This window comes from Lemur catta, chromosome 17 (genome assembly GCF_020740605.2).
Source record: "Lemur catta isolate mLemCat1 chromosome 17, mLemCat1.pri, whole genome shotgun sequence".
Lineage (NCBI taxonomy): Eukaryota > Metazoa > Chordata > Mammalia > Primates > Lemuridae > Lemur > Lemur catta.
In genome coordinates, this window is record NC_059144.1 from 50,308,606 (window position 1) to 50,328,264 (window position 19,659).

The 19,659-nt window shown below is 64.5% G+C and overlaps 1 protein-coding gene across 1 annotated transcript; it reads right to left on the minus strand.

The window, feature by feature from the left end:
* Positions 1-1,106: 1,106 nt before the first annotated feature.
* On the minus strand, positions 1,107-10,919 carry GATA5 (GATA binding protein 5). Its single transcript, XM_045529327.1, has 6 exons — positions 10,367-10,919; positions 8,900-9,075; positions 3,110-3,235; positions 2,623-2,710; positions 2,224-2,348; positions 1,107-1,907 (listed from the first exon to the last, which is right to left on the minus strand). The coding sequence occupies exons 1-6, from the start codon at positions 10,902-10,904 to the stop codon at positions 1,752-1,754; spliced, it is 1,209 nt and encodes a 402-aa protein (XP_045385283.1). The 5' UTR covers positions 10,905-10,919; the 3' UTR covers positions 1,107-1,751.
* Between the last annotated feature and the right edge of the window lie 8,740 nt (positions 10,920-19,659).

Genomic DNA, 19,659 nt, shown 5'->3' on the forward strand with positions numbered 1-19,659 from the left:
AGCATCCGACCCCCTCTGCTCAGGGGAGGGGACTCCGCCTGTCCTGCGCCCCGCCGTAGACACCTCCAGGAAGCCTCTCTGGGTTGGTTGGTGCTTGGCGCTGCCTCCATACCCTGGGGCCTCCATCCTGGGCCCACGACACACATGTGACCTGGCCACAGACATGTGGCACCCCTTCCCCACCACAGATGGGGAAACTGAGGCTCAGACAGGAGCAGCGCTGGGGTGTGGGGACACTGTGCTGGGCCCTCTGTGCCCTCGAGTGGCCCACCCAGGCCCCGGCACCACAAGTCACCTCTCTGAGCCACGGTTTTCCTCATCAGGGAAGAGGAGGCCCAGCACGACCCAGCCGGCCGCCGTGGGTCTCTGAAAACAGAGGGTGGCCCTACGACCTCAGAATCGCTGTGACCAGCAGGCGGGGACAAGGCCGGGGGACCCCACCGGCGGTGCACAGGGGAGGGAAAGTGAGGCTCAGGCTTTACTTCCACCTCTTCTTACAGCTTCATTCGTCTTTAAAATAATAAGACTCCATCGCCCTTCACGGGCCGGAAGCACCTCGGGAGGCACAACTTCAGGACGACGCAGAGACGATCGTTTTTAAATGCAAAGGTTTAATGGGGTGGCCGCACTGCTCTGGTTGACTCACACTATTTAAAAGATTTATGAATCAAATTTTAAAGGTTTCTTTAAATCAAAGTATTTTAAAAACCTTTAAATTGGAAGACTTCACATAAAAAAAAAATCCCCCAAAACCCAGGTTTCTGGCTTCCCTGGAAAAATCAGGTCTCGTTGGTGAAAAGCAGCAACGGATCGACGTGAGGACGCAGCCCCTCTGCAGGGTGTGCTGCCTCCACCCCCAGCGCCCCGCTGACATCAGCTCCCAGGGCAGAGGTGCCAGCGCCATCAGCTAGGATCCCATCCTGCTGGAGTGGGCGGGCTGGCGAGGCAACGGGAGTGTTACTGGCAATTCTGCTGGGACAACAGAATAAACGGGATGGTCCCAGATAAGCCGGGACATACGGCCACGTCACCTCCAGCCCCAGCAGTGCCTCTATGTGGGTCAGGACGGGGCCCTTACTCTGCCTGCCAGAAATGGTCACGATACACAGATTCGGTCAGAAAAAGGTCTTTACTGCCCCCTCTGGAAAACCGTCCAAATAAATACACAGTCCATGATGGCTACAATGTCAACAGCTTCCCCTTGGGGTGGCATCCGTACAGTGCACAACCTGCACACCAGTCCTTGGCAGTCTTGTACCACGGCTCCATCCATCCATCAACGGTGGGAAATGAAGGACAGAGGCTGAGGCCTCAGGTCCTGTGTCTACTGTCCCCCTCATTCCTGTTCCCCGCCTGGGCTCAGGCGTCTCACGTGGAATCCTGGTTTTCCAGCAGGAGGCTGGGTTTTCTCCCCCAGCGGCTGCAGCCTGTAAACATGTTGACGGCGGGCGCCATGGCAGAATTTGAGCTGGCGGTGGCGCCCTGGCTGGCCTCTGCTGCACAGTGGCCGGTGTGGTTCAGAGGCTGGTGCTGTGCCTGGGGAGCCCCTTGCTGTCCAGGGGTGGGGGCTCGAGCGGTCCCCCACCAGCCGCCTGCTTGCTCTGGAGCCCGACTGCCGCCAGGAGACGCCAGTCTCTTCCGGTGGGTGGGCCCGGCGGCCTCTTGCTGTGCGCGAGCAAAGCAGGCACGGAGGTGACTCCAGCGGGCGCTCTGTTCCAGGCAGGCTGCCCGACGCCGGTGTGCCTGGGCACCTAGGCCAAGGCCAGGGCACACCAGGCCTCCTGCCGCAGGGCCCCACCAAGGCCAGCCTGAGGGCCCAGGGCTGCGGAGGGAAAGGCGAAGTCCTCAGGCTCAAACTTGAACTCCAGGTGGCCGGGGGCGAGTGCGGCATCCGTCTGGCTGGAGGCCTGCAGGGAGGACAGGAGACGCGTGAGCACGCAGGAGCCCCTGGCAGGGCCACTGGCCCTCAGGCCCTCCGCACGCTGGAGTGGGGTGGGGACCCTCGCGAGGTGGCACTTGATCAGGCACGCAGGGCCTGGCCTGGCACGGGCACAGAGCCTGCTCCTGGGAAGGGCCACCCTGATGGCCGAGGGCCGGCTGCGTGCCCAGCTCACCTGGGGAGAGGCCCAGGGGCCTGGTTGGCCGAGGAGTCGGGGCTCCACAGGGCTCCCTGACAAGGGCCCAGAACCCAGCTCGGGGCAGCCATCCCACCCCCTCCCTCACCTGGGAGGTGTTGCTGGGCCCGGGGCACATCGGGGATGCCAGGCCGGGCTCGGGTTTCAAAGTGGCTGCTGAGCTCTCAGCGCTGGTGGCCGTGGATGGGGAGGCTGTGGAGTTCGCTGTGGACCCTGGGAAGGAAGGTGGGGCGTTTACAGAAGGCACCAGACCTGGCCACACTTCTCCTGTCCCGCCCAGAGAGGCACAGAGACTCCTCATGGTCACACAGTGAGTGTGGGGGGGCTGGTGTGGCTCCCCACCCCCGCCCCTCTGCCCGCAGCACCCGTCACGGGCACCTGCCCCACCCAAAGGCACCACAGGGCAGAGCACCCCCGTAGGACGATGCTTGAACCAAATATGCGTTTCTCTAGGTGGGGACGCAGGAGGGCCGGCCTGGCCGAGTACCTGGGGGGCCCTTGGTCTTGGCCACGTTCTTTGGCTTCCGCTTCCGCGTCTGGATACTTTCCTTTTTCATGGCCAGAGGCCGCGGCACCTGCGGGGTGGGAGGGTGCTGGTCCCTGTCTCTGCCCCCCGGGTGCCCGCACGCCCCTCAGCCCAGCCCCCAGAGCCGGCCCCTGCAGGGGTGGACCGTGTCTCTGCAGCCCTGCCGCGGCCGCCCGCAGGCCAGGCTCTCCCCCCAGGCTGGGCTCCCATCCACCTCCCAGAGCTGTCGGTCCGGAGGCCCTGGGGGTGCACAGAGGGCAGGACGGCTGGGGGTGAGCAGCAGCTACACTGTGCGTCTCCGTGAGCCGCCCTGCGCAGTGGGCGTAACAGGAAGAGCTCGGGCTGCTGGGGCTGCCACGGCCAGTGGGGACACACGTGGGACACGCTCACCCCAGGCCCAAGAGCCACCCTGCCTGGTTCCTCCCCAGCTTCCCGGGGCCACACTCACCCCGTGCAGCTTCATGTAGAGGCCGCAGGCGTTGCACACGGGCTCCCCGTCCGAGTTCCGCCGCCAGAGCGTGGTGTTGGTCGTGTGGCAGTTGGTGCAGCAGAGGCCAGCGCGGCGGGTCGAGGACTGTGGGGGTGGGGACTGTGTGAGCCCGACCGGGGGTGCAGCAGGATGCAGGCCCTGGAGGGCTCTGGCTGCAGCTCTAAGCAGCAAACGCCCACTGGAGCAGGAGGGATGGAAGCTAGACTCCGGACAGACTGGCAGCCAGGTCAGGGGCCACGTGGGGACAGGTGAGAAGGTATTTGGGGGCACAAAAGCCATGGGGTTTGCCCTGGACCAGCCTGGCAGGACACGATGCCCCTGGAGCTTCAACTCACTGGCCCTTGAGCCCTAGGAAAAGTCCCTTCAATTTTGGGCCTCAGTTTCCCCATCAGTAAAATGGGGGTGGTAACAGACCCACCACAGGCCAGCTGTGGGGTGAAGAGCCCGTGAGGAGCGGGGCACAGCAAACGCAGACGGTCCTCCCGTCTGTCCTTTAGCACCAACCGTGGCCTCCACCCGTCTGTCTATAGTGGGGCAGCGCCGTGAGGTCAGGCCCACGTGAGTCCCTCTGGGCACCTGCCCCCAACCCCGGGGACTCAGCTCGCTGTGGCTCCCTGTGCCTGCTGGTGGCAGCTGATGGCACCAGGTCCCGCCTGCCCACGTCTCCCCATTGCGCTGCACTGCGCCTGGTGTCATGCAAAACTGGATTCATCTGGAACCTTCCAGAAGCCCCGACATTGCCTACCTTCTTCCCATGGCTCCCAGAGACTGGACCCCAATCCTGCAGGTCCAAATCCAACCAGGGGTCCCAAGCTTCCCTGCCCTTGGGGATCTCCAGGGCCCCGAGTCAGTGGGTCTGGTTTGGGGCTTGGGAATCTGGGCCTAAAAAGGCCTGGGAGGCTCCATGCCGGCTGCATGGGGTCCCTGCCGGAGCCTGGCCTGCCTCTCCCCGCGAGGACCCACATTTCAGCGTTTGGATGGAGTCTTGTGGCCTGCAGCCTGGGAGCTCCGGCCAGGGCCCCAAACCCACCCCCGAATCCCACAGCCCAGACCTCCTCGTGGAAGGTGCCGCTCTGTCTCCTCGCCCAGCCCCTGCCCTTGGCCCCCACACAGCCCCCGAGCGGGCCAGCCCCCAGCTTCTCTCGCCAGGACCAGGGCGATGGCCCGCAATGGCTGCAGCCTGGGTCCAGACCCACCAGGGTGCCTCAGGGCACAGGGAGAAGCCCAGAGGACGAGGACCCCACACTCAAAGCCACGTCCCACCCTCATTCTCTGGCCCAGGCCAGGGACAGGGCAGTCAGAAGGGAGGGGCCAAACCAGCTGGCAAAAAGGACCTGACTGGACCAGGGTGAGCAGGCCTGGCCAGCCTCAGTTTCCCCATCTGTGAGCACCCTTTCTGCACGCCCTCTCCTGCGCGCCCCTTCCCCCCGGGCTGTGGTCAAGGGCACAGGCGGGCCTGAGGGAGAATGAGGCAGGAATTCCGCCAGTTTCCTCCGGGCTTGGGCCCCTGTCTCCAGGCAGGACTCTGCCCGGCTCCGAGACAAACGGGCGGACAGGAAAGGAAGGGGCTGGGCCGGGGGCTCAAGAGAGGCCTCGGGGCCACAGCTCCCCGCATGGCTGGGGAGACCCAGGGGGACAGCATGCCCATCCTCGGCCGAAGGTCTCTCTCCCCGGAAGGCTCAGGGCCGCACTGACAGGTCCGGCGAGGAAGGATCCGTGTCTGCCCCCACCCGTTTCCTCCTCCAGGAAGGAGCTGCAGGCCTGCCACTGCCCGCCTCGAGCCCACTGTCCGGCGTGGGGCAGGGGCTCCTGCAGCCCTGCCCCCCAAAGGAACCCGGCTAAGTGAGAACCTCAGAGAAGCAACAAATACTTGGCACACGCGTGTCCCATGAAATATCTGGGACATAGGTACTAAAATGTTATTTGTGTTTTGAAATTTGCATTTAACCGGTGTCCTGTATTTTATTTGGTGACCCCCCCCCCCTGCAGTCCCGCAGACCAAGGGGAGCCGTGGCTCAAGGCCCATCTCCTTCCCCAGCCGGTGGGGCCCTCGGGCACCCACACACACGTGCACACACGCCCCCAATGCCCCCCGCAGGTGCCGGCAGGAGAGGCAGGGCTACGTGCCCGACACAGGGAGCCTGGGATTGTGGCAAGAAACAAAGGCAAGAAGAATGCGCACAGAACATGCCTATGCAGAAACCACCCCAGAAAGCACGTGTGCCCATCGCCCCATAGCCCTGGGAGTGCAAGAGACATGTCTGGAAGCCTCATCTGGATTTTTACGGTGAGCGCGTTTTACTTCCACAAAATTAAGAAAATGGGAAAACCAGAAAGGACCTCAAACACATTTTCAAGGTGCTTCTCCATGTACCTTTCCCAGATGGGAAACCGAGGCTCAGGGGTGCTGAGGGACCAGAGGAAAGTGGGGACCTGGGGTGGGCAGCATCGCCTCCCCCAGCCCCAGCCCTGTGCTGGTGCCCGGTGCCACCCCAGGCTGGCGGGCACTGGAGCCCCACTGTCCTCCCCTACTGTCTGGAGAAGCAGCCAGGCCTGGCCACTCTCAGGCCCCAACCTCCAGGCCTCTCTCCCGGCTGCATCTCTCTCTCTCTCTCTCTCTTTTTTGTCTGTTCTTTTCAAAAGAAGTTAAACTTCAAAGCCTGCTCGTGCCGCAGAGCTGTGCTGAGCACCAGGCCCTGCGTGCGTCCAAGACACCCAAATAAATCAGGCTGGCGGGCAGGGCAGAGCCTGGCGGATTTAAGGAACAGGGGACAGGAGAGGCTCGACCCTGGCTTGGAGGGGCGAGGTGGCACACACAGGGGACACTTGAGAAGTGAAAGTGGCCGGTGATGAGTAGCCTGTGCTGTGGAGTGGCCTCCTCCGGTCCGCTGCCCGCTGCACAGGATTGGTGGCCGCATACCCAGAGGCCACTGCGCCTGAGGAGTCTGAGCTGGTGGCAGTAGTGCCCAGAACACCCCCAGTTCCCACAGGTCCCCTCCACAGGGGTGGATGTGGTGGGCACTTGATGACCTGCCTGTGTCCCTTGCTGGCCAAGGGCAGACTGGTTGGGGACATGAGCCAGTGAGGGGCTACGGGGGAAGGAAAGCTTGGAATCCGGTGGGTGTTGGAAGCCCCAGGCCAGCCAAGGGCCAGGTTTGCTCAGCGGCAAAGGACGCTCGGCCCCACACGACACTGGCCGCCGCCCAGAGCCGGCCTTGGGCCAGGGGCCCGCGTCTGCCCTGACCTTGGCTGCCGGGCTCCAGTGTTCAGGGGGGTGGGCCGCTTGGGGCTCCGATGGCCCTGGCCGTGTCCACACACATGGACGCCAGAGCCCAGGAGGGAGTTCGTGGGGCGAGGAGGCAGTGGGGGTGGGGACCACGGCAGCTCCTCCTTGCGGTCCCCGCAGCCCCCAGGTCGGAGGCGTGGCTGCACACAGGGTCCCCAGCAAAGGCCCAGAGAGCTACAGGCTTCTGTTGGGAGGGCTGCAGGGTGGCCACCTTTTTGTCACTGCCCGATGTTCCCCAGGTCACCCTTCTAGAACGTTTGCAATCACTTAGAGGAGTGTGAGGACAACCTCCTCCTGGGGAGGCTGCCCTGGGACTGCGTTCTGTCCACACTCACGGTGCAGGTGAGGCCCAGCTGGGAAGCTGTGGGGGCATGTCTGGGGCAGCTGGCCCAGCCCCCACGGCTGGGAGCCACAGGGCCCACCCTGTCTCGGCGCCGCGAGTCTCAGGAGTTCCACACCGACCCAGGACTGACCTCCTGGCAAGTGGGGGGACCCAGCTCCCGAGTCCTGGGGTGGGAGCCCCAGGACAAGTTGGGGAAACCTTAGGGTCCTTCTCAGGGAGAGGTGGCGGCAGAGGGGCCCTGTGTCACCTCCTGACCCTGCCCTGCCTGGCAAACACGTTCTGGGCAGCTCAGGTCTGGGGGTCTTAGACACAGGGGTGACCACGCCATCCCTACTCTCCAGGGCCTGTGGCTGTGGGGAAATGGGCAGGTAAACAGGGTTCCCCCCCAGGAGGTGTCCCCAAAGCTGTGCCTGTGTCCGCAAGGCTGGGCAATGAAGGCCTCCTCAGGCCACGTGCCCCTGCCGTAGCCCGTTCCAGAGCCAGCCAAGGCCTGTCCACACACTCGGCTCTGGCTGACTGATTTAACTTTTGAATACGGCACGGGACAGTTCTGAATTCATCTCCCCACTTCTCAGGTGAGAAGACCAAGGCTCATGGAGCTGGAGGACTGTCCCTGAGGTGTCACAGTGCAGGCGCCTGGGGCCCAGCTGGACACAGGCATCACCTGGGCTGCAAAGCCCAGGGCAGGGCATGGGCTGCGGCGAGAGGTGAGCACACGGCGCCCCGGGTTCTGGGCCAAGTCTGGGGTCTGTTTCCTCAATGCTTAGATGGTGGCCCCCAGTCAGGAGTTTTCTGCTGGAGTTGGACCCTGCGAGGTGGGAGGAGAGGCAGGGAGGGGGCGCCTGCTGCACGGGCCGGGGGGGCTGAGGTCAGAAGGCCTGGGGTGCAGTCCCTCAGGACCTGGGCCAGCTCCCTATGCCCTCGTCACCTCGTCTTCCCCCGCGGTGACAGCCACCTGGATACCAGCCGGGCGGTGCACCTGGGCACGGGGCATGACTGCAGGGCAGATCGTGGAGGACGTGGCTGAGGGCAACAGGCTCCCCCTCCGAGAGGCTGGGGAGGGGTGCAGGGAGGTTGGGACCCTAGGCCCGCTCGGAGAAGAGGAACAGCAGCCACCCTCGAACTGCCAATCCTGCCTCCCCCCTGCCCCATCCAGGAGCTCAACCATGGGGTTGGGTCCCTTGCCCATCCGCCCAGGGCGCAGGTTTCCAGCAAAGGCTGTAGATGAGAGCTCTGCGGCCACTCGGCCCAGAACAGCAGCCTTGCAGGACAGCAGGAGGACAGCCCTCCCCCAGGGTGGCACATGTCCCACCAGAGGAGGGCTGGCTACTCCCAGGAACGTGCCCCTGCCCAGACCTCAGACCTGGGGAGCCACTGCGGCCTCATTAACTTTAGACAGCTTGCAAGCAACGCAACGCCCCAACTCTCGTTTGTGAAATTACTTCACTGTAAAGGTTTGCCTGGGAAATGGCATAGAACGAAGTAACTCTAAACCTCTGGGCCGCTTCTGGGGACTATGCCCTGCCCAGGGCAAAAGTCTGGGCCCCTGAGTCCCCCACTCTACTCAGCCACAGGCCAGGAAGAACCAAAAGTGAAAACAGTTTTGCCCAATGAGGTGGGAAATAGGCATACACTGTTCCTTCTGGTCCCTGAAGTGTGGGTAGAAAGTGGTCCCCAAGGGGGTGGCAAACCCAAAGACCCTCCCATTTAGGATTTCACTGGCCCCCACGGCCGCCACCTTCCCCTCGAGCCCCATCTGCGGGCAGGGTCACCTTGAGGCTTAAGAGCTGAGCTCCGGGTGGGCGATCCTGGGCCCAGCTCCCTGAAGCTGGCCCTTCCCTGGGAGGACCCGCCAGTCCCCTGCCTGAGGCTGTACCCTGCTGAGCACAGAGCAGCAGCTCTGTGGGTTCTAAGCCTGAGCCTGGGGCTCCCCAGAGCGCACTCCTGGTGGGGAACTCCCGAGTGGGTGGCCCCACAGCGCGTCACCGAGAGCCCCTGGCCCCTGCGTGCCCCTGTGCGGCTGCCCCACTCAGAGAGGAATGGGGCCTGGCTGCGGTGGGCCCCCCCACCCTGGGGCTCCAGTGTCCCCTCGGGCTCTGTGCCCTGGGCCTGCACTCACCAGGCGTTTCTGGGGCCGCACGAGTGGCCGGTTGACGCCGTTCATCTTGTGGTAGAGGCCGCAGGCATTGCACAAGTAGTGGCCTGTGCCGTCCCGGCGCCACAGCGGCGTGGACAGGGCCCCGCAGTTGACGCACTCTCGGCCCTCGCCAGGGAACTCCTCCAAGAAGTCGGACACTGCGGGGACAGGCAGCTCGTGGGCCCGAGCTCAGACCCTCTCCGGGAGCCTCAGGGCTTCTGTCCGACTTCCCCACACTTGCATATTACATTTGTTTCATTTAAAAACTTACTTTTTTAACTTACATACAGTAAACTTCGTTAGGGTTGCCTTTATAAGGGGGAGTGCTAGTAAATGGAGCCTTCGGGTGGATACCTGGGGCTTGCCTTTCTGACCAGGGTCCAGCACTAGCCTCCATATTTTGACCTGCTGGGGAGGCAGCAGCGTCTACACTGGCAGAGGGAGGCGGATGACGGGCTCTTAGCCAGCAGGGCGCCTGGGCTAAACGCGCTGCCCGCCTCCTCTGCACCTCGGATCCGAGGGGTGGTGGGTTGTGGCTCTGGACCAGGTCTCCAGATATCCTGCTAGGACCGCGATGGCCTGACTGTCCGCTTTGTTGTGTTTGAAACCACTTTCCTTGCTCACTTGGGAGTCACACACGGGGGCGGGGGAGGGGTGGAGGTCCCGCCTGGTCCCCTCCAGGCTGAGCCAGGCACCGCAGCTGGTGCTGGGAGGCTGGGTGGGGGCGGGGCAAGGGTCAATCATCGCCCAGCCGGGGGTGGGCGCCTCTCGGACCTGCCCAGGGCCTGGAGCCTGGGGTCCCCGTGGCTGCAGCTGGGCCCGCTTCCTGCGCTGAGGAGCCAGCAGGGGCCAAAGGCGGCCTCTGAGCCGGGTGTCTCAGCCTCCACCGAGGGGGAGGGGTGGCCCAGAGGGGCCCTGCAGGCAGCAAACTCAGGGGCAAGGCCTTGGGCCAGAAAGCGCCAGCTCAGGGAGGACTCAGAAACCGGGTGGAGCAACTGTCCGCTTTACAGGCCGGAACCCGATTATCCAAATTTATACCCCGGGAGCAATTGAAAGCAAGTCTCAAATTAGAATATGTAAACATTTTAGAACAGAGATGAATGCAGCGACTTACTTAAACCAGCATTTCCAACTTTATAAAAATCATTTCCAAAACTTTTCAAAAAAAATTTTAAGACTTAGGCACAATTCAGAATGCCGCTTTGGGTTCAGGTGAGTGAAAGGCAGAAATAGATGCACTTTCCTTATTAATATGTTAACAGAAAAGAATTCCGGATACTGTTTTTCGTCCCGGGGGTGGGTGGGGTTGTGCCGTGTCCCCAGCGTTCTGGGCCAGTGCTGCGGGTCTGACAGCGGGCGGGGCGGGCGCATTTCGCAGGGCGCGGGTTTGCTCTCCGGACTCGCCAGCACTCCACCCGCAACAGCGCAGCCACCCCGACCCGCACTCACCGAAGGCGGCTCTTCGGCCCGGGAGGCCGGCCGGGCGGCCCTGTAGGCCGTGCAGGACGCTGCCTTCGAAGGGTCCGGCAGTCCAGGACGGGGCCACGTCCGGGCCCACGTAGGCCGAGTAGGCGGCGGGGTACGAGGCGCTCGCAGGCCGCCCGAGCGGCACCGGGTACTGTTCTCGCGCCAGCAGCGCGCCCTGGTAGGTGCTGCCGTCCCGGCTCCCCGCGCCGCCGCCGCCGGGCCCCGGGGGGCTGTGCGAGAAGGAGAAGGCGGCGGCTCCGGGCGGCTGCGCGGCCGGCGGGTGCGGGCTGCCGGAGCCGAAGGCCGAGGAGTCCGCGGCGGCTGCCTGCGCCCAGCCGGGGTGCGCGGCGAGCGCCGGGGGCTGCGGGCCCGGCTCGCACCCCTGCAGGTAGGGCAGCACGGAAGGGACGCGCGGCGGCACGAACATCGGGGAGCCGGCGCCCGGAGCGTGCAGAAAGGCGCTCGAGTCGGCGTAGGCGGCCTGGCTGGGGCTGGCGGCCAGCGCCAAGCTCTGGTACATCTTCCCGGGCGCGGTCCTAACCTGCGGGGAAGAGGGACGGGCGTCGAGGTCACCGCCGCTGTGCGCGCCCCGCGGGCGCCCGAGCTAGTGCGGGACAGGTGCCACCGCTCCAGCCGCTCTTCCCACTCCCAAGCCCGGGCCATTCCTGGGGCGGGTCCCGGAGCCGTCGGGGAGGAACGGCGGCGGGGAGGGTCTGGGAGCGGCTGCTCAGTGCAGCATCCCCGGCGCAGGTGCCACGCCAAGCCCACCTCCTCCACTGTCCCGGCTCCAGAAGTCCAGGGGTGGGCTCAGGCGGGCTGGGAAGGACACGGCCGGCACATCCGCGGGGCGCAGGGCCTTGGGAGCAGGGGCCTCGGCGCGGAGCTAGAGGCCCAGCTGGGGAGGGGCGCGCGGCTGCGGCCGGGGCTGGAGCACTCACCGGCGGGTCGGGAGGGCGGGCGAGCGAGGCTGGGGCAGTGGGTCGGCGACGGCGACGGCGGGCTGGAGACTAGAAGCCGGGGGCCGGAGCGGCTCCGCAGGGAATCCCGGGCGCTTGGGCCGCCCCTCGGCGCCGCCCCGCCCCGGTCCGCCCCGCCGCGCCGCCCCTTCCCTAGCGGCGCCCGCCCTCGTCCCCCGCGGGGTCAGCGCCGGGGCTCCAACCGCGGAGCCACGTGACCTTGGCAGGCCCAGCTCGGGGGTTCGCGATCTGGGCACACGGCGAGGGGCACCCAGCGCCGGACCCCGACCAACCTAGGCGCACAAGCGGCCAAGTTCCCCGTCGTCTTCCCTGGGGCTCCAGACTCGGAGACTTTTCTAACTTTGTTCCTGACATCCAGGGTCGCCAGCCCTCCCTGCCTGTCTGCCGGGACTCCCACCCAAGGCTGGCCTAGTGGCTGTTCCCTGTTCGATGGCTGAGTCGGTGGCCCTGGCTCCCGCCGCACCATGGTCTCGGAGGTGGAACCCGGTGGGCCCCTCCCTCCTAGTGTGCCTGCACTTGGGGCCCAGCACAGGGATCTGCCGTGGACAGGGACCCTGGCCCGGGTCCCTGGACCGGACTGGGTGTACTACTGGCCACTTCACGCGCGAAGTCCAGCGGGAGCCCGGCAATTTCATCCAATTCTGAGCAAACGGGGCCACGGGGGCACCAGGGGGGCCCACCCCAAGGTGCACTCCCAAGCCCCCAGCCTCGGTGAGACTTTCATGCAGCTCCTGGGGAATCCAGAGGCGTCTCCTCCAGGCGACAGAAATGCAATGGATGGGAGGCAGCCCGAGTCACAGAACTGTCCCCGATGGTCGCAGCCCTGGGGTCTCCTGGGCCTCACCCGTCACACCGAGGGGACCACAGCAGTCAGTCGCAGAGCAGCATTGAGTGGGCCAGAGCTTGGGGCCATGGATGTTTTTCGTTTGCAGAGACAGTCCTCAGGGTGGGCAGGAGCCGGACATTTTCCTTGGTGAAAGGCAGCCACCTGGGGAGGCGGGATGGGACGGCGGCCATCCTCAGCCGGGGCAGTGACCAGGTTGGAGCTGAAAGGCGTCAGCTATGGGAGTCCCCGGGACACCGGAGCAGAGTGTGTGACGCTAGACAGCCGGAGCCTGCGGGTCTCCGGGGCCGGCCCCTGCTCTCCTCTCCATGCGCCAGCAGCAGACTGGGATCCCGCCGAGCCGAGGGGCCGAGGGGCCGAGGGGCTGGGAGCGGGTGGAGCCACCGAGGGCGCACTGTAGGCTCAGGCCCCCACTCGCACCCTGGGCCTTGGTTCCAGGGTGGGCTCCGGACCCTGGACTCTGCAAATAGGCGCAGAGCAGTAGGTTGGGGTGGAGGAGCGTGTGCCATTGGGATAGGGAACTAGGTGACTTTCAGTCACCCCCTTTCCCCGCTCCCAGCTCCTCCCTCCGCACCGCCGGTCACTCCATCCTCTCCCGCCCCCAGGCCCTGCGTGGACAGCACCAGGCACTCTGTGGTTCCTGCTCTGCCCGCACTTGGGGGGTCCACGGGGTCCCTCCTCGCCCCACCCCCCTCCACACTTCCTGTGTGTGGATCATTCGTTGGCAGTGGGCTCCGGGAGGGCAGTGAGGGGTCCCTGCGCGACCCAGGCCAGGGCCCTGCGCACATGAGCAAGGTCTCCTCGCCTGGGCGGCTGCAGATGCAGCTCCGCCAGGGCCCCCAACCGCAAAGCTGGTTGAGCCCGAGCTCCGGCCCGCCGCCCTGGAAGCCCGGATTACTGAGAAAGCGTAACTGGAGCGGGATGGTGACCCGTGGCACTGGGAATGAAAAGACGTGCAACGGGGGACACTCATAACTTGCTGGGGGCTGAGACCTTCCTCCCCTGAAAACAGTCTAGAGAAAAGGAAAAGCCCCACAGCACAGAAAAGGGTCCCGCGGGGGCTGAAGGGGGAGGGTCTGTACCGCTCACGTGGAGTAAGGCCTGTAAGTCCTTGAATAGGAAGCCCAGCACCGCCTGTCCTATGATATTCCCATTTAATTCCCACGGCCATCCCATGAGATAGATGATATTATTATTCCTATGTACAAATGGAGAAACCAAGCACAGAGAGGTTAGCTAACCTGCCCAAGGCCACACAGCTAGCACTTGCACAAGTTAATTAAAAAAAAAACCAGAAATAGACATAAAGAGGGAGTCTCCGGATGGGAGCAGTTGACTGCTTTTTCTGTATTAACAAATCTCTAAAATGGACGTGCATTACATTTATAATTGAAAGGCTGGGCTGTTTCCAGAGTAGACGATATGGGGTGAGGCCGGGCTGGCTTCCCGGGGGGCAGGGGGAGAGAGCGGTTTACCCTCCAAAGGCTCCTGGAGGCTGGACCGGCACGGGGCCGTCCGCTGGGTGTCTGGGGCTGCCTGGGCACCAGATGCCATCTGAATGTGCAATGGCCTCCCCAGTGGGGACACCAGCCCTGTGGCCCCTGCACAGTGACAGGGTGGGGTGGACACTGGCTGTCTGTGACAGTATCTGGACCCCTCCACGGGTTCACTCTCTTTGAGCCAAAATGAGGAGTCTCAGCTCAAAGTCCTGGTCCCTCCCTCTGCCCAACCTGGCCCTTGCCCCCCCAGTCACCTTCCGATACTGCTGTTTGCTTGTCACCCCTGGTTCACCGGGCCCACAGGAGGGAACCGGCTCCTGGGCCAGCTGTCCCCAACCCCCTGCCACCCCGCCCGTGGCAAGCCTTCCTTTCCCCCTTTGCCCATGCTGCTCCCCCACTGGAAGACCCTTCCTTTGCCCCCTCTTCTCTGCTTGCCAAACTCCTACACATCCCTCAAGGCCCATCTTTCATGTCCCTTGTGCCTCATCATGTTGTGTGGACAGACCATGGGTTCCTGTCCTGCCCCCTCAGCAGAAGCCGAGCCTTGAGAACAGCTTTGGGGACAGCAGGTCACAGCGTTAGCTGGAAGCTGCCAGACCTTCTCTGGGGCTCAGCTTTGCTATCTCAAGTCTGTGTGACCTTGGGGGAGTTACTTGCCTCTGTGCCTCTGCAAAGTGGGGGTGACAGTAGTGCCTCCCCTCACAGTGGCTTTTGGGAGGAATCTGTGGAACTAGGTGCCCAGAGCATCTATCTGTCCCAGGCTGGGCACAGAGCGGCACACCTGGGGACAGGTGAGCAGAGCCCCGGGGACAGAGGCTCAGCTGCAGCCAGCTGCGGGGGAGGGGGGCTGAGCTGTGTGCCAGGGGCCCCCAAGGGCAGGCATCAGGGTGGGCGAGGGAGGCACAGGAGGGGATTTCTCCCGCCAGCCAGCTCTGAGGCGAGGACCCCGCCCCAGTGAAATCAGGGCTGGGTGTTCACCCCCATGAGCAGGCAGAGTTATGGGCCGCGAGGGGCGGGGGGTGCCCAGCAGCCTGGCTGGGAAGTGGGGTGGGGGAGGCTCCAACTGTCTGCCAGGCTCTGGGTTTCATTTTGAGCTGTCACTTGCCCGCAGCCTCCCCTTCCCCACTCCAGAGCTTGGGAACCCTTGACTCAGACACCTCCTGGACAGAAAAGAAAGAAAACAGTCCCACTGTTGATGGGGACAGGGGCTTCAGGGTCCCAGGCCAGCTCCCAAGAGGGGCCTGGTGTCTACCTGGACACCTTGGGCAGTCTCTCCCGATCAGGCCGGGCTGCCCCGGGCAGGGTCCCCTCCCAGGAGCAGCCCCCGGCAGGGTCCCTGCTGTGCACACTCTGCCAGCAGGCATTGGCTCTCCTTGTTTGCTGCTCTCTGGGGACACGGTTGTGACCTACTTGGGGCTTTGAGCGCAGGCCTCTGTCCAGCCTGGGGGGCACCGTGTCCAGGAAGTAGCCTCTGAGCACAGGCTGTCTGGGTAGGTTGCAGGAGGGGCTGGGCCCACCTCCCCACCCCATCCCTGGGGTCCCTTTGCCCTCGTCCCTCCCTGCAGGTGGGAGGGGCTCAGGGACTCTGGGGACAGGCGCCAGGGAAGGAGGCTGGGGAGGCTGTGTCAGGGCCTCCTTCTGCTGCCTGTGGGGTGGGCTGGGAGATTGGAGGGAGGGAAGACCCGCTCCCAGTGGGGTGGCAGTTACCAGGGTGGGGATCTGTGTCCCGGCAGGTATTTTGGGTAGGCCCCATGCCCTCAGTCCCCAGGACGGGGAGCAGCCAGTCATAGCCCGTCCCCTGCCTACTGCCCAGAGCCCCCCTCCCCCCAGGCCTCCCCTGGCATCTGCCGAGCCCTGGGCCTCACGGTGTCCTCAGGGCCTTGTCACCCCTCGAGATCCACAGAGTAGGACTCCGGGGGGTCCCCAACACGTGTGACTCCATCTACCTGAAGCCCAAGGACTGCAGAACTCCTCAGAGGAGAGGGAGCTCTGGGAGGGGCGCCCTTGGGGGTGGTCCCGACTGGGAGGGGGGAGCCTGGGGGCGCTGGATCAGGGTGCCCAGGGGCGTAAGCTCATGCCCAACGTAGAAAGCCTGTGCCCCCTTCTGCAGGACCGAGAGTGCCACAGCCCAAGGCCAGCTGCAGCCTGGTGCCCACTGGACGTGACTGGGTCGGGCTCCAGGGGCGGTGACAGGTCTGTGACATCTCTGCCTGTGGCTGCTCTCAGCAGGGCTCCTCCGCACCCGCCCGGGCACTTCCTGAGCATCCCACGTGCCTGGCACGGCTCCGCAACCTGACGTGTTTTAACTCCTCAGAAACTCCCAGCCGTCTGGTGGGGTGGGCGGTTCTCACACCCACTTCATGGATGAGGAAACCGAGGCTGGGACAGAAGTGACTTTTCCAAGGGCCAGGGCGGGGCAGAAGCTGAGATGGCCTTTGATCCCAGCTCCTGCTGTCCCGGTCCCAGTGCTGCTCCGATGGTATCGGGCCTCTGTCAGCAGCCCCCACCCCCCAGGCCCGAGCTGGGCTCCTGGGGGGTCCGCAGGGTGGGCGGAGCCTGGTACCTTTGCTGGCCTAGGCCGAGCTTTGCTTTAGAGGCGACAGCAAACTCCGGCAGCTGGAGCCGGAACGCCGGGCCTTTCGGACAGCCCGCACTGGGGACGACCCGGCCGGCTGACTTGGCTGCTGGGGGGGGGGAAAGGGTGGGAAACAAAAACAGCTCTCGGCCGCCCTGTCATGTTCGTAACCGAATCTGCTTTCAAAGCTCCCTGGTGACGTTGCTCAGGTTCAACATGGCAGGCCACCGCCGACAGCCCGCTCAGAGAGGGGTCTTCTGGGGAGGGACTCAAAGCAAGTCTGTTTGTGGGGAGGACGTCATTGCACTTGAGGTCCCCGAAATGTGACTGCAGCGTTAGGGAACGTCCTGTGATCGCTGGGATAGCACCAGCCCCACCAGGCACACCCTCTGGGGACCGTGGGAGCCACAGTGCGCGGGGCTTTTGGGCGCAGTGGAAGGACACACAGGGCCTGTGCCCTCCGTGGCTGTGGGTCCCTAACACTTGACTAACCGTGGCGTCCCCATGGATCCCCAGCCTGGGGGCCTCGGCACACCAGGCAGCGCCCCCACTCGGCACCTTCCTGGGCTCAGACGGCGGCTCGTCTCCTCCCCCCCCCCCCCCCCCCCCCCCGTGTTCTTCCAGGACCCACCTGTGTGCAGCCCCTCTCCCTTCCTCCCCACAGAGAGGGCTGGCGTCAGGGAAAGCTGAGGCTGGAGGGCAGGAGGCTCCTGGCACGTGGGAACCACACATTTTCAAAGTAAAACGCAACCAAGGTTGCTGGGGGCCGGGAACTCTAGAAAAGACAGCCAGCAGCTCCCAGCGTGAGCGCAGTCGGGCGCTCAGCCCTCCACCGGGCGCCCACCGCAGGCCACCCTGGAGCCCACGCGTCCTGCCTTCACCCAGCCCAGAGCGTGATGTCGGTGAGGTGGACCATCCTGGCGGGGCCGGCTGGGAACAAGGGACAAATGGCTTCAGAGGGACCCTTATGCACATCCGAGGTGGCCAGGAGGCCAGCGGGCTGCCCTCTTTTGGGAGCCTCCCTTGCAGCCGAGGAAATGCTGTGGAAGGGGTTTCCCGACACACCCGTGTCCCGTGCACACGCAGAGGCCCCGCATCGGGGTCTCTGTCTGTGGGAACAACAGCCAGCGTCATGTGGGTCTGCGGGGGCCCGGCCCGGCTTCTCCAGGAGGAAGGCGCCCCAGCCACCACCTCCGGACCCAACCTCGGGATTTCGGGGCAGGCTTTACTTTGGAGGTGCCTGGAGTCAGGGGGTAGCTGGGGGCTCCCAGCGGCAGGGGAGGGGCTTTACCTGGTGCCTGGGACCGTCTTTCTCTCCATTCTACTCCCCTTTAACTTTCTCATTTGCTCTGGTCTTCAGACAGTCCCGCCTCCTTTTCTCCTCTTCCTTCTCCATCCGCCCCCCCAGGCCTGCCACTCCTTAGCCTCCTCACCCTCACCCTCCTCCTCCCGTGCCCTGGGGGGCCCGCAGCCCCAGCCCGTCCCTCATTCTCCCCTGTCCTCCTGGAGGTCTGCCAGGGAGGGCTCGGTCACCCCTGCAGTGGGCCCGGGCACTCCAAGGAGGAGCCCTCTGGCTCTTGTGGGCAACGTCCCTCCTGCGTCCCTCCGGGCCGCGGTGGAGTCCTGGCCCCGGGCTCTGCGAGCAGACAGTGGGGCTTCCCCACCAAGAGCACAAGTTTATCGCGTTCCAGTTGTGTCTGCTCAATGTACAGACTCAGGGCGTGTCAAAGCCGTCAGCCCCACTCTGCCGGTGGGAGGGCACCGGGGGGGGGGAGAATCCAGGGGAGTTAAAAGGTTTCCGAAAGCGTCAAAAAGTCTGGATTAAAAAAAGGATGGTTGAGGCCTGGAAGGATGTGTGCCTTTGTTTTCATCTTTCAACTTTTTTGCATTTTCTGTATTTTCCACGTGAGCAAAGAGTACCCAGACAACCTGGAGATACAATGTGAAGGGAACTAGCATTTTTCCAGCGTCTTGCTGAAGAAGCTCCGGCGGTCACGCAAAGCCCCGTCTGCGGGAGCAGCAGAGCACATGCGCCTTCCAGTCAGGCGCAGTTTCAAGCTTTCATGGTTTGCAACGAAGACAGACGCACATGCGTGGCCCAAGCCAAGACGGGAACCTTTTCTCCTCTGAACAGCCCGTGGAAGGAGCCCGAGGTCTCCTGGGTTTGGCTTTCGGCACGAGTGCTCTCGTCTTAGGGGCGCAGGCGTGGGTGCAGTTCTGAGGTCTGGGAGTGCGGAGCGTGTGTGCACACCTGTCTGCAGCCACACGCACACGCGTGTGCTCACACACATCCACATGCACCGTATGTGCACGCACATGCAGGCCCACGCACAGGCACGCACACCGTGTGGGCACACACACCACTGTGCAGGCACACCTCTGTGTGCACATGTGGGCGTCCGTGCACACAGGCCTGGAAGGTGACCGTGTCCTATCCCCCTGTGCCACCCACGCCGGCCAAGAGCAGCCAGCCCCGCGCCCGTTTCTGCCTCAGTCAGGCTCAGAGCGGGGCGGGTGAGTGGCCCAGAGACCCCAGTCATTCTAGGTGGGTCGCCAGCTGGGGCACTGACCACCAGCTGGGCCACCTGGGCCCCTCCTGGCCCTGCAGGGTCCCTGCCACGGTGCCCAGCAAGGTCCTGCAGCTGCCGGCGAACCTTCAACCTCTGTGCGTAGGTGGGTGTGGCCCTTCGGAGAGCTCCCTGCCGAGTGCGGCAGAGGCCGGGCATTCCCGGTGAGCAGGAGCTGGGGCCAGGCCCACCGGCACCTTGACCTGAGGGGGCCACAGCAGCACCTCGCTCCTGTGTCCCACAGGCCCCGGGGCTTGGCAGGGGGCAGGGAGACCAAGCAGGTGCTGGTGTTCCAGGGGCGTTTGCAGGCAGCAAGACCCCCAGGTCCTCTGGGCGGGGGGTGCTGCTGGGGCCCAGGGAGGGCCCAGGGGATGGCTGGACACCTGGGTGGGAGCTGCAGCCCTGGCTCCCCAGGGGACTCACCTACGTGCAGCCACTGTTTGGGGGCCACTGCAGGGCGCAGTGGGGTGTCACCTTGGAGTGGGTCCCAGCGCTGTGTGGGGTCAAGGCCTAGCCCTACCTCTTGGACTCTGCCACCCTGTGCCCTTCCATGTTCCTGGAAAAGGGTGGTGACATCGTCCACCTTGGGGGACACTGTGTCTCAAGGGTGAGGGCCTGGCCTGGCTCGTTCTGCGAGCCCCGTCAGGGGATGGCCTCGCGGGGCTGCTCTGGGACCTGGGCTTGGCCAGCCCCTTCTGGATCGTGACTCTATTGCTGCAGTCACATAGGGCTGTGTCCCCTTTGTCACCGTAGGCAGTTTCTGAGGCTGTCGTGAGGAGGTGGGATACCGCGCAGGAGCACGGGCTAGGAACG